This window comes from Lissotriton helveticus, chromosome 5_1 (genome assembly GCF_964261635.1).
Source record: "Lissotriton helveticus chromosome 5_1, aLisHel1.1, whole genome shotgun sequence".
NCBI classification, from domain to species: Eukaryota; Metazoa; Chordata; class Amphibia; order Caudata; family Salamandridae; genus Lissotriton; species Lissotriton helveticus.
This window is the reverse complement of record NC_136065.1, coordinates 1,118,124,652-1,118,139,233: the sequence shown is the minus strand read 5'-3', so window position 1 is coordinate 1,118,139,233 and position 14,582 is coordinate 1,118,124,652. Positions and strand designations below refer to the sequence as shown.

The 14,582-nt window shown below is 45.6% G+C and overlaps 1 protein-coding gene across 1 annotated transcript in view; it reads left to right on the top strand.

Moving 5' to 3' along the window:
• LOC144752596 (VPS10 domain-containing receptor SorCS1-like) overlaps nucleotides 1-14,582 on the top strand; it is a 1,975,184-nt gene that overhangs the window by 1,016,608 nt on the left and 943,994 nt on the right. Inside the window, exon 7 of the mRNA XM_078640477.1 lies at nucleotides 6,829-6,947. Coding sequence (XP_078496603.1) covers nucleotides 6,829-6,947 — 119 coding nt within the window. The remainder of the gene's footprint in view (nucleotides 1-6,828; nucleotides 6,948-14,582) is intronic.

Genomic DNA, 14,582 nt, shown 5'->3' with positions numbered 1-14,582 from the left:
AGAAGGCGGTTGGTGCGGGTGTTGTCCGTGGGAGCGGGGGTATCGGTGGTGGCGGCCTCGAAGCTGTTGTGGAAATCTGCGATCTTGTGATAGAAGAAGGTGGTCAGTGAGTCGCACAGGTCTTGTGATGGTGGGATGTCGTTGGTGTTGGAGCTGGGGTTGGAGAGTCCCTTCACGATGCTGAAGAGCTCTTTGCTGTTGTGTGTGTTCTTGTCTATGCGGTCTCTGAAGGTGGTCTTTTTGGCGGATCTGATGAGTTGGTGGTGTCGGCGGGTGGCATTCCTGTGGGCTGTGTAGCTTTCCGGTGTTCTTCCGCGAGTCCAGTTTTTTTCCAGATTTCGTCAGGTTCGCTTGGAGGCCTCGAGGTCTTCGGTGAACCAGCTGGCTCTCCTGCTGTTGTGGGTGCTGGGGGATTTCTTGAGCGGGGTGAGGGTGTTGGCACAGTCGTTGATCCATTGTCTGAGTCTGCGGGCTGCGGCGTCGGGGTTGGTCGGGTCTGCGGGTGGGTTTTGGGCGAGAGCGGAGGTTAGCAGGTCCTTGGTGATCTTGCCCCAGCTGCGGCGGGGCATTTGCTGGGTGTGGTGGTGCGTGGTGAGTTTCCGGAAGGTGAAGTGGATGCAGCGGTGGTCTGTCCAGTGGAGTTTGGTGGTGTGGTCGAAGGAGACGTGGGCCTAGCTGAGAAGAAGGGGTCAAGCGTGTGGCCGGTGGAGTGTGTGGGTGTTGTGACGAGTTGTCTGAGTCCGAGGTTGTCGATCAGGGTGGAGGAGTTGCTGTCGTTGTTGTTCTCGAGGTGGAAGTTCAGGTCCCCGAGGAGGATGTAGTCTGTGGAAGTGAGGGCGTGTGTGCTGATGAAGGCGGTGATGGAGTCGCTGAACTGTGGTCAGGGTCCGGGTGGGTCTGTAGATGAGAGTGCCTCTGAGGGTGGTGTTGGGGTCGGTGTGGATTCGGAAGTGCAGGTATTCGGCGGTGCTGAGGGTGTCGTCGGTGACTGTCGAGACTTTGAGAGTGTTTCTGTAGATAATGGCGATTCCTCCTCCTTTTCCTTTGGTACGGTCCTTGCGGGTGATCTTGTAGCCTTCCGGGATGGCAATGGCTATGTCAGGTGCCGAGGAATGAGGTCAGCCAGGTCTCAGTCAGGAAGGCGACGTCTGGGGAGTTGGTGTCGAGTAGGTCCCAGAGTTCGACGGCGTGTTTGCGGGCGGAGCGGGTGTTTAGCAGCATGCATCTGAGGAAGTTGGGTTCTTTGGGGGGTGGGTGAGCGGGCCGGATGCTGGTGAAGCTGCAGTTCCGGCAGGACAAAGGTCCTTGGGTGTGTTTCAGGGTGGCCTGGCAGCAGTTGCATGACCTTCCGGTGTTGAGTGCGTGAAGGATGCTGAAGTTGTAGCGGAGGCGGGCGTCGTTGTGTTTGCGGGGGCCAGGGGTCCTGGCGCTGTGCGCGGTCCCGACGCGGACGGGCGCAGATAGGCTTGCCTTAGGCCTCCATATGAGGGGATGTGGGTGGGAGGAGCAGCTGGGAGGTGAGAGCAGGGTGGCCAATGGGTTAGCAGGGGGCGGGGCCACAGGGGACGCAGCGGCGGGAAACCTGGAGGGGGGAGCGGGTGGGGGTCACAGCAGGCAGAAGGGCACAGAAAGGAGGCACAGGGTTTCCGAAAGGAAACAGAGCAAAATCAACAGAGGGGGCACAGAAGGCATAAGGGACACAGAGAGAAGGAGGCACAAGAGTGAACAGTGGGGCAGAAAGTAACAGAGATGACAATCCAACAGAGGGGGCACAAGGTACAGTGGTGAAGCGGCTACAACCAAGACGGGAGTCTGCAGCAGCGGGCTCAGGACACACAAGGGAGCTGTGTGGCGGTGATGGGAGCGACCTGCCTGGTGACAGGGTCAAGGGTCGCTCTCTCTACCGCTGCGCGGCCACCATATGAGGGGAAGTGGGTGGGAGGAGCATCTTGGAGGCGTGAGCGGGGTGGCCAATGGGTTAGCAGGGGGCAGGGCTGCAGGGGACGCAGCGGCGGGAAACCTGCAGGGGGGAGCGGGTGGTGGTCACAGCAGGCAGAAGGGCACAGAAAGGAGGCACAGGGTTTCTGAAAGGAAACTGAGTAAAATCAACAGAGGGGGCACAGAAGGCAAAAGGGACGCAGAGAGAAGGGGGCACAAGGGTGAACAGTGGGGCAGAAAGTAACAGAGATGACAATCCAACAGAGGGGGCACAAGATACAGTGGCGAAGCGGCTACAACCAAGACGGGAGTCTGCAGCAGCGGGCTCAAGGCACACAGGGGAGCTGCGTGGCAGTGAGGGGAGCGACCTGCCTGGTGATCCGGTCATGTAGCTGGGTAGCTTGAGTGCCAGGTTAGCATCCCTGTGCATGATTCTCCCACTGTCCTACTTCTAGTCTGGGTAGCCACCAACTAATTAGATGGCTAGTTGATCACTGGTGTTGGGGCAGCTGGGCCCTTGCCCACCTTTCCACTGGTGGAGAAGAGATTGAGGCAGCATGGATGCCTAACCAATGAATGGACTCTGGTGGTTTCAAGCCACAGTCGACAAACCTGATATGTCCCCAGGGCTCCTACTCCAGTAAGTGACAGACATTTGGCTCAGTTGGTTGTGGTTGAGTTGGCCTGCTTGGGGATAGTCTGCCAGTCGCGACTTTGTTTGGACTGTGTGGGATGTGACACTGGGTGGCTCTACCCACCATCCTGGAGTGGCTCTGAGGACCTATGTACTCAGGATATTCTGCCTTAGTTAGTGCCATCTCGGTAAAACCTAGCACTAAAAACACTGTGAAAGCCAGGAGGCAGCTTAGTGTGCCCTGGAGGAGTAAAAAGACTAACGGTCAGGACACCTGGGTGACCGTGTTCATGCCACCCGGCTCCCTCTCAGCTAGCGCCTACATCTTGGACCTTTTTCACCATCCATTTAGGCCGATTTACACGCAGAGCTACACAGTATTAAGCATGCAGAATTAGGTGATGTATGTAAAAATGCTTATTTTGCACACCGAATATTAGGTGAATGGGGCCCTAAAATTTCTGTTAAGAGAGCTCTGTAGCAGTCCACAAGTTTAGAATGATTTTAAACTAAGAATGACAATGGATCTCGCATCTCAAGGTTCATAGGCGTGACAGATGGTTTGTTCTTTTAATGAGTGTATTTTCCACTGCTATCTTACACATCGGATAATAAATGGATTTTGTGTGATTTACTATGGACCTCGGCTCTCTACTTTCAGAGTGATTCATGATCCACACTGCTGCGAGAATGAGGCACATGACTTACCTGTTTGTTTTCTGGAACAAAAACACAACCCCTGTCAAAGTGCATTCATCAGCCTTCATTCCTACAGGGCATTTCAAGTACACTACAATTGAGATTTCAGCGCTCTGACTGAAAACAATATGTCTTCATCTGCTTACCAATAAAATGACATTTTCCGCAATGAGATCGAATGTTCTGCTTTTGTGTTTTTTTGTTGTTTGATTTGATCTTGACCACAAATGTTTTGCATTACTGTAAATGACGCTGTGTTGCATAATATTTCATACCAGTTCAACCTAATATGCATTAATATAAATCATCTTTAAGCTTCTAAAGCAAGCCGGAGTGTATTTCCTCTTGTTCTCTGTGGGGCTGAGATCTAATTTGAATGACAAATCACATGTATGAAAAAGCTAATTAGAATAGACATTATAATGCCTGCAATCTAAATGGACTTATTTTATGAGCCGTGCATTGGCCCATAGTCACAGCGAAAAATATCTAATGTTTTGTGCGTGTGTGTGTGTGTGTGTGCCTCAAACTAGTTTCAGAGCAATATTCAACAATCTTCAGTGAAGATAATCAGTGTAATCCTGTGGGTCCTGCTGAAGTGAGTTGAATCGAAAAGTGTTTTTGCAGGTTCCTTTTCAGTTGGTTTGCTTTTTAGAAACCCAGCGTAGGTATGAATGTTGGGCTGTTATTTCATCACTTGAAGATAACGTTGCATTGTTACGTTTCCCTCGTGGTATATGGTTTGATTAAAACAATAGTTCTAGAATATTAAAAATACTCCTGCATTGGGACATATTGGAAAAACGAAATTTACATTCAAATTTCCACTTTTCTTGAAACAAATTCTATCCTCGACCTGGCACAGTCTGGTTTTAATCTTCTTCACAGTACAGAAATAGCGGTCGGGGTGTACTAGACAACCCCAGATTCATTGTGGACCAGCCCTGCAACCTGCCTGCAACCCTCGTTACTGTGAACCACGATTATAGAGGCTGGAGTGTGAAGCAAGGCCCTGTGAATGACGCCCTCATACCCCCAAGACCAGCAATAGCTCTTCCCCATTTTCAGTCAGTCTCAGAAAATCTCCCTCTGTGCACATCTCTCACTCTTTTTGAATGATTATGTCCATCCCAGCTCATCAGATCCTGTAGGTTATCATGATTAACTTAAATAGACTTTACACAAACTGTGATCAGCCTGAATTAACCTAATTCACGCACATGTGCTACCTTCAGGCAGGGCCTAATTTTGTTGATATCTTAAGAGAAAATCAACTCATTAAAATCAACACAGACAAGACTGAAGAGGTTCGGTGGTTGGTAAGCATCCCTTACTTTGATCTGCTAACTGGAAGCCCTGTAATTGGGTTCCTCTCCTAATGTGTACCTCTGCAGGTTACAATCTGGGCTTTTACTTCCACAACAACCTCTTTGAAGGACTAAATGAGCAAAGTATTTTCAACCTATTACTACCTCATATGCCTTCTGCTTGGAACTCTCCATTAGCTACCATTTTCGTCCAGAAAAACTTCACAACAAGCTGTAATATTTTCAGTGTTAGACTACTGTAACTCTTATCTGAGACGGACACGTTTGCTTTTGTTTATGCTCAGAGAGTCTAACATGCAGTAGCGGCTCGTGGAGGGATTGCTGTGGAGCGGTGAGCGGGGCCGGGGAGGAGCAGGGTGGGTAGTAAACTACGGAATAGGGCCGAATGGAGGTAAATAAACAAATAGATAAATTAAACTAATTTTGTTGCACGCGCTGAATCGCATTTGGCAATGCAGCGCGCGCAATGAAATTTGTTTTATTTATTTATTTGTTTACATACCTCTGTTCGGCCGTATGCCGTAATTTCCTGCCCTCACCCTGCTCCTCCACCGCCCCACAGCACTCCCTCCACGAGCCACTACTGCCAACATGCTGCCTCATGTCTCATTTTAGGTCTTTTACCGAAGGCACATATATGACCTGGTATGACCATTCGCCACTGGCTCACTACATGAAAGCAAATTGTTTGTAAAACCCTTGGTCTTGTTCACCATATCTACTATAATACGAGCCTCTTCTACCCTCAGTCTAAGTTACAGAAATACACCTCCTTTAGTTCACGTATATCAGTATCTGTCACCCTAAAACACTTCTCTTCTGAATTAGTTGACATTCCTTTTCTTACTTAGTTGCCTAACACTGGAAAAATCAATCTGGTTTTCCACAAGGCACTTAAAACCTGGCTTTATCAATATTAACATCTAGCTTTATTTAACTTCACATCTTCTTAGGAGCCAAAGCACCAGGATACCATTTGGGGTGGCAGATCATGGTTTAGCAAAGGGGGTTATTATTTGGGGTCGGTAGACACCCACTCCAAGGAATAACATCACTATCTAATCTGAGTGAACATCAACAACCACTAATGTAACCTGAGATCAACCTCATGGTAGCTATGGCACAGAGTGGACAGGCTTAACTTAAGGCAATGTTAAAGTGTTTGTGCAGTACGAAAACAATAGTGAAAACAGAAAACACTAAAAATCCCAAACAGAATTAGAAAACAGAATGCATTCTAATAAACAAAATGACAGCCAACTGACAAAAATCCAATAAGAGGAACTGTAAGTATGCGTATTTTAAGTTTTAGGTGAAACTAGCATTAACCAGCGTAATGAATTAATAATAGCACACTATTATTATGAAGTTTAAATGGTGATGGCATGGGTGTATAGATGAATGTGTTGCATTTCTTCCAGGTGAAGAGTGGACTGCTCGGACCAGCACATAGAAAGCAATACTCCTCTAAAATGTTTTTTACTTTACATTGATAGTAATGTAAACTAAAACAAAATCAAATGATTCAGAAAAATTATGAATTAGATGCTTTAATTTTATATGCAATGTTCTTTAGAACGTATTTGTATGTGGAGATGTGATTTTGTAGTGACAATTCCAGTACACAGACAGACTAAGGGCCTGAATAAGATCTTGGTTACTCCGCCACAGCGGTGACGGATATTCCGTCCGCTAAAATATAAATCCCATTATATTCGATGGGATTTATATTTTGGCAGACGGGATATCCTGGTTTATATTTTGGCAAATGGGATATCCAGATTTATATTTTGGCAGACGGAAAATCCGTCATCGTTGTGGCAGAGTAACCCATCCTGCCTCTAAATCAGGCACTTAGTGTACTTTTTGCTACAAAGGAAATTGAATGTTCACCTCTGTGCTACATGCTTGAAAACCAGCAGTCCTTGCTGCTTTATGTCTGAATATTTAATCCTCTGAATTTAACTGCAAAAGAAAGAACCAGAAGAAGGGATCTCATTTGATATTTATGCAGATGGCTTGCCATAAAGATTGCCTTGTAATTGCACATTAACGAATGCCCTGTAATTGGCAAGAGGTGACTGCATGGCAAATTACTATTATTAAATTTAGCCTTTGATTAGAGCCACATTAGCGTGGACAGCCTGATGAGATGTAGGTCAATGAGTTAAACACCTGACGCATTCCTGCACTTCTAACACATTCATCTCCTCCCCATCTGCTTTTCAGATGCTCAATATATAACCTGCAGGATGCAGAACTGCTCGGAGGCTGGCAGGAACAAGCCCTTTCCTGGATACATTGACCCCAACTCTCTGATTGTCCAAGATGATTATGTGTTTGTTCAGGTACGAAATTTTCACTTTACTTATTTTTTTTTTAATCACCAAGTTATTTCTTTTAGAGAATAATCAGTTCTAATGATAGGAGAATGCAGTGTACTGAAAAGACGTGCTGAAAAGTCTAAAGTTTTACAGATTACATAGATTGCGCTGGTGAAGGACATTTTTTGTGAAATGAAAAATATGTTTATGAAAAAAGCAAAGAAAACTTGAAAAAGTAAAATATGTAAGCAGCAGCTGTTTTTTTAATGTAAAAAAGTGATAACCCTGTATGTCATTATAATCCATCTTTGATTCACTCTGAGATTTTATCAGCATACGGTTTTTATTAACCTGAAAGGAAAGCAGTATAAATTGAGAATTCATCTCACAATTTAAAGTGGAGGAAATTATTTTTGAAAAATACGAGACTTGTATATGTTTTGGTTACCTGAAATAACTTTTATGCTTGAATGGTGGTCTGCAGATCTCTTGTATGCTTTGTTATATTATTAAAATCCTGTAAAGCACAACTATCATAGTGAAAGTTTCTCAGTGTTATGCATTGGGAATGCCCCGAACAATACTTTTTATTTTAAAATAATGGTCTTAATTGTTTTTCTGAGTAGAAGATAGGAGGGGGTATCTTAAATCAAGTGGAAGGTTATTCCAGAGGCAAGGAGATTACAAATTAAAATAAACTTTACCACCATACTATGATTTCCTTAAAGTTGGTTGGTTTAGAAGAAGATCTGTAGAAGATGGAAGAATAAACAGATCCAAGCTATGGGTTTTATTACTTGAAATGGCATTAGATCGAAATATCGTAAACTTTCTGTCTGATCTGCACAGGGACCCTACTGCCACGATAAGATTTGACCTAAAGGGCAACCACATGCAGGGATTACATATCATTAGAGGAGTTAGACAGGGTTGTATTTTAGCTCCTCTTTTGTTCACCTTATACACTATTAATTTAGACTTAGTATTGGGTACAGCCTGCAAAGATATTCTACGAGTGGGGGGGGGCATCTGATACCAGCGCCTTTATATGCATCCAGTGCCGCCTTATTAGCACGAACAGCGGTTGGCCACAGTGTCTCTTAAGTTCCTCTACAGATTTTATGAGATTGCTGGATTTAAATGTTAAATTTTCTAAATCTCAAACGATGATTATGGGTTCTAGACCCAAAAAACGTAAAACGTATTACTGTGAAGGAAACAAAATATCTAGGGTGACCACATTTTCGTATTTAGGTGTTCTATTCGATGAAAGGTTTACATGGGCATCACAAAAGAAAGCCAAAAGAAATGCTCCGGCAAGATCAACAGTAGCTGTTCTTGATTTGGTGCATAACTTAGGGGCTAAGCCGATCCAAGCAATGTTAAATATATATAGAGCAAAATACATTGATATCTCTAATTACGGTTCTGAAATCTGGGGATACACGGAGGTTAAGGATCTCCAAATAGTGGAAAATGAATTTTGAGAAACTTGCTATCAGTCCCGCAACCAACGCCTTCCAATATTATTCATCAGGAAATGGGCATTGGTTTTGTGTCAGAGTTGATCAGAATAGCCCCCTTAATTAAATGGATAATGACCTGGCTTAATCCTGAATTAGAAATGAACCATGAGATTATACGGGATAGCGATCCTTGGATAGAGCAAGTTGCATCACCAGGTTAAGTTATGTTAAGAGGTTAACAATGCAATTAGGGCGCCCGAGTTGTTTGATTCTCCTGATAAGCTATCGAAGGAAGATTTATCTTGGGTCAAGAAAACCTACTTGTATATGATACATCATGAAAGAGAGGCTAGAGAGCTGATGAAACCAACGGTACGAGCCCACCTATTACTGAAAACCAACCTTATGATAGAACCCTATTTAGATGTAATAACAAAGCCCCAACAGCGCTTCCTTTTAACAAGATTTAGATGTAATTATGTGCACATTTTATTGGCAAAGCCACAGGGATGGAGAAAGGTGGAGGATTTGGGTCCCTGCTCCTGTGATCATTTTTCTACGCAAGACACTTTGCCATGTTTTGCAAGCATTATTTGCACATTTGTAAGCATTTTATAGTAACTATTTTAAAGAGTAAAGGCTTTATGCAGGTAAGGCATGCACTAATGTATTTACAGATGCTTAATAATGTATGGGAAACTATTAATATTGCTAGTTTCCTAGTTGCGTCGGTTAGATAAAGGAAAAAAAGGGGGACCCCATGAGACGATATATTTGAATTATAATTATAATGAATTGAATGCCCATCTGGTTGATTATTATGTCCAAGATACATTTTTGTCCTGAATCAGATTTTTTACTATGTCCTAGAGATAATGAATGTTGTTATGTCTTATTGTTGTTTTTATAACTAATTTTTGTAGTGTACTTTTATCATTTTAAATTAACTGAAAAAAAGTGATTATGACTGACTGACTGGAAGAGTTCTTGAGGACTTGTAGAAACCAAATTTAGTTTTAAAAAATTCAGGCGCCGACCGTGTAAACAATGTAAATTCATTGTAAGGTGCAACTCAGTAGTTGGCTCTTTATTTATTCTGTTTCATGGAGATCCTAAAAACCCTATATATCCCCTCATCCATAAATGTTGCAATCTGCAGTCAGACAGTGAATACCTGCAAAAAGATGACTGGCAAGAATGAAATTGCCAAAAGATAATGACGAAATCTGTATTTGCAATCCTTCATTGTAGTTGTTCCTGTATTCCCTCTTAAATTAGACAGAGAGATAAGGTGTAACATGTCAAGGCACTTAATCAATCAATCAGGGGTTTATAGAGCATAGCTACTCACCCTTGAGGGTCTCAAAGCGCTGAGGGGAGCCGCTGATCCATCAGGGCACTGGGGTTCAGTTAAAGAGATCCTTCTTGAATTGGGGTAGCGATGGGGATTGCCTGAGGTGGAGAGGCAGAGTGTTCCAGGTTTTGGCAGTGAAGTAGGAGAAGGATCTTTGTCCGGCTCGGGTCTTATGGATCTGTGGGATGGTGGCTAGGGTCAGTTGGGCAGAGTGAAGGGTCTGGCGGCTACATGGAATCCGAGGCCGTGGTTTCAGATATGCTGGTCCTGCATCGTGGAGGGCTGTGTAGGCATGTGTGAGGAGCTTGAAGGTAATTATTTCGTAACCAGTTGAGTTCTTGAAGGTGTTCGGTGAAGTGGCAGCGGCGGTGGATGTTGAGGATCAGTCTTACTGCGGCATTTTGCACGTTCTGTAGTTTCCTGTGGAGGTTCTGGGTGATGCCGGCATAGAGTGCGTTGTCGTGGTCGAGTCTACTGGTGATGAGTGCGTGGGTGACCGTCTTTCTGGATTCGGTGGGGATCCAAATGAATGTCTTTTGAAGCAGACGGAGCATGTGGAAGCATGATGAGGATACGGTCTTGATCTGCTGGTTCATTATGAGCGAGGGGTCCAGTATGATGCAGAGGTTGCATGCGTAGTCTGTGGGGGTGGGGGAGTTCTCAATGTGGCGGGCTACCAGGAGTCATACAAAGCAGAGGGAGTGGGTAGCAAAATGAGTACTTCGGTCTTGTCCGAGTTGAGTTTGAGGCAACTGTCTTTCATCCAGGTGACAACTACCTTCATACCACTGTGATGTTGTCCCTGGCAGCTGTGGGTTCATTGGTGAGGGAGAGGTTCACCTGGGTGTCATCAACATGGGAGACAGTGTTGAGTCCATGGTTCCTGGCGATGGCAGTGAGGGGCCATGTAGAAGTGGAAGAGGGTGGGGCTCAGGGCAGAGCCCTGTGGCACTCTGTAGATAATCTCTGTGGGTTCTGAGAGGAACAAAGGTAATCGCTGTGTTCGGCCAGTGAGGAAGGTCCAGGGACTTGTCACAGATGCCGGCGTCATGGAGTCTCATGTTTAGGGTGAGGTGGGAGATGGTATCGAAGGTGGCCAAGAGGTCCAGCAGGATAGGGGCTGCGGTTTTGCAATGGTCGAGGAGGGAGCAGATATCATTGGTGGCGGTGAGGAGTAAGGCATCTGTGCTATGGTTGTTTCAGAAGCCAGATTGGGAGATATCCAGTATGTGGTTCTCCTTGATGAACTCAGAGAGTTGGGTATTGATGGCCTTCTACATGACCTTGTCTGGGAAGGGGAGCGGGGAGATGGGTCTGAAGTTGTTGAGAAGCAAAATGCACAAGCTATCCTGGCTGATGACAGCTGATAGCCAGAAACCGGTCCTAGGATGCTTGATTCCGGTCCAGGGAAGACATGGCTTGGAAGTGCTGACTGGATTGTTCCCATGAGGCACAGGGTCAAGGCTGATTTGCATATGGCCATGTCCGAACTGGGGTGGTGTGGTGAGCAAAATAACGATGGATTAAACCTAGATCTTTGACTGGGGGTGAATGTTCTGCCATTGTGCAACATTCCGTCCATCAATTATTGTTTTTGCATCTGAAGTTCTTGAGGTCTGTCAGGTCAGTGGATGGCTTCTTTAGCAGGGGGTTGATCTGGGTGTTTTTCCAGTCGTCAGGGACGGTGGAGGTCTTGATGGAGCAGTTGATGGTGCGACGAAGCTCGTGGGAAATCTCTTCTCAAACCACCTAAAGGTGCGTCTGGACTCATGGAGGGCAAGAGTGAACCAGCTGGCTTTCTAGGAGTGTTGCTTGCCGGGTGCCTTCTTGAGGGGTGCCAGAGTGTTAGCGCAGTTGGAGATCCATCGGTGAAGTTTGTGTGCTGAGGTGTTAGCGTCTGCTGGTGTCGGCAGTGTGGTGGTGCTGAGAGAGTCTGTGAGATGTTCTTCGGTGACCTTGCACCAGCTAAGACGGTGTGGGCAGTGGTGTACGGTGGGTGTGGTGAAGGCGAAGTGCACGCAGTGGTGGTCGGTCCAGGAGTTCAGTGGTGTGGTTGTAGATGATGCTTCCTCTGGCAGAGAAGACTGGGTTGAGAGTGTGTCCCACTGCATAGTTCGAAGCAGTGAAAAGCTGCTTGAGTCCAATGCTGGCAAGGTTCTCCAGAAGGGATGCTTTGTTCTGGTCACTGGGGTTGTAGAGGTGGAATTTGAGGTCACCGAGTAGGATGTAATCAGTGGATGCGAGAGCCTAGGGTGCAATGAAGTAGACAATGATGTCAGTGGAGGGCGGGTGTGTGCCAGGAGGACTGTAGATGAGGGTGCCATGGAGGGTGGTGTTCGGGTTGGTCTGGAAGTAGAGTTGTCCCATGGTTGTTGTTGGGTGATACGAGTGGGTGGTCAGGTGGAGGGTGTTCTTGTGGACGATGGCGATACCTCCTCCTAGTCGGTAGATGCGGTCATTGCAGGTGATTTTGTAGCTGTTGGGGATTGCAGTGGTGATGTCCGGGCCAGAGCTGGGGTCAGTCCAGGTTTCCATGAGGAAGGCGAATATCGAGAGGGGTGGAATCGAGGAGGTCCCCGATTTCTGTTATGTGTTTGTGGAGGGAGCGCGTGTTGAGGAGGATGCAGCTGAGCTGGTCGGGTGTGCAGTGAGAGAAGCTGGAGTGTGGAGGTGGGCAAGGGTGTAGCTGCAGTGTCAACGGAAGAAGGGTCCTTGGGTGTCCTTCGTTAACACAAGGTGACAGGAGGCATGGTGGCCTGTGTTGAGGGCGAGGAGGGAGCTGGCTTCATATCGTTGGAAGGTCCAAGGACCACTGGTCCATGGTGCTGGGTGCAGTCCAGGCACGGATGGGTGCAGATGGGTTTGCCTTTGGTGCACCAGTGGTGTGCCCGTTGCACGGCCGCACAGCGCCCACCATAATGTAGTGGGTGGGGCTGGACAGCTGGAGGTGGGAAATGCAGGGAGCAGGAAAGTGTCTCTGGAGGGGTGTGGGACCACAGGGAATCACAGCAGCAGTGTTATGAGTGGCAAATGTAAAAGGAGAAAAGAAAAGTGCAAAAGGGACAGAAAAAGAACAAGACAAGGCAAAGAATAAGACAAGGCAGACTCAAAAAGGCAGAAAAAATAGAAAAAGAGACACAGAGGGTAGCACAGCAGCAGAGAAGTGATGCTCTACCACTAGACCACCAAGGATGAGGTGTAGGCTGGTACCTGCGGATGGAGGAGGGCCTTGAACTCCTGACCAGAGGGTTAGCAGCAGTAATGGGGCAACAGCTACCGTGCACAAATGTGCAGGGAAGGGAGCAGTCCACTAATAAAGTCAGGCACTCACACTCTGGAGAGCGGTTGTATCATAACTGTCACTTTTCCAAGTGACATAGGCAACTGTAACAGAAGGCCTAAAGCTTCCCTGAGAGTAGAATCTCAGTCTTGTTATTTTAACAGCCTCAGACACTAAGAATTCATCCCTCAGGATACAAGGCAGACAAAGTACTTGCAAGAAGCTAAAATCCTAGCAAGTACGGAATTGTGTTTTCCTACCCTATCAATCAGAAAAACCCATAGTACAAATTCAATTCTTGTATGAATTGTCATACAAAATATCATATCTGGATATATATGTCTAAATGTGTACAATCAAGATGCCACCCTCTGTGAAAGATAAGTAGGTAAAGGCAAGAGTTCTTCAAGATGATATGTGAAGGGCTGTATGTAAAAGTTACAAATACTTATTTTCTACACAAAATTCAGCATAGAAAATAGTTTAATAAATAATCGGAACTCCTCCTGAGTCTAAAGTTCTAAGACACTGGGAAGGAGACATACGAGAAGTCAAAATGTATGTACTTACAGAAGTAAAAGATGCTAACTTCAGTGACTGGAAGGAACCCACCAATGCAATGTTGCAAGAAGCAAGTTTGTCTCAGCATCCCCATTTTAGGATGCACTGCCGCTGGTGACCCATAGGCATGTAGGCAGGCAGTCATTTAACATTATCTTTAATTGGGTTGGAACAGCCTCACCATAATTCCACCGGCTGCCAATTGGATCCAGGTCTCCAGAGACAACATGTCTTAACTGAACGGCAAAAGACATTCACATGGAACATCCAACATGTTCTAGAGTCAAATGGTGTGTCGTCAGGTAAGTAGTTTCATTACAATAACCTAGATTATGACAACATTTGCAAACTTGGGTAGCTCCTCATGATAATGCTGAAGTATATCGATTCGACTTCTACCACCACAAACACTTCCCTAGATGAAAGAATTTGCTATTTACGAAGCAAAACGGGGATTGCAGGTCAAGAAAGATGAATATGGATTATAAATGTTTTTCTCACAACCCTCTTTTAGTTCCCAATGAAAAGTCAACCATGAGACACAACTGTGTGGGACACTTGAGAAACACTATTGGAATTGTACACCTGGCTATTTCGTTAGGTAACTAGAATTAGAGAGAAACATTTTATTGAAAACGACTTATTATACATAACATGAAGATTTTGGCAGATATCACTTCCAGACTGTAGGTCAATGAGTGTTGGTGAAGGGGTTCTGTGCTAAAAACATGAATAAAATAAAGGAACTGTTTCAATACACAGAGGAGATTAGAGACATGCAAACTAGGTCAAAACATGCAAAGCTAATTTAACATTAAAACATGCATTAGGGGCATGGCCTGGCGAGCCAGATGGTGGATGCTGACTGAGCGTGCTCCAAGCAGCACTGCCATAATGGATCACACACAAGTGGGTCTCCAAAGAGCCCTAACTTCTTGAAATCAATTTAATAACATCAATATCTGTCAGTAAATCAAGGAAAGACCAAGGTTGTCATC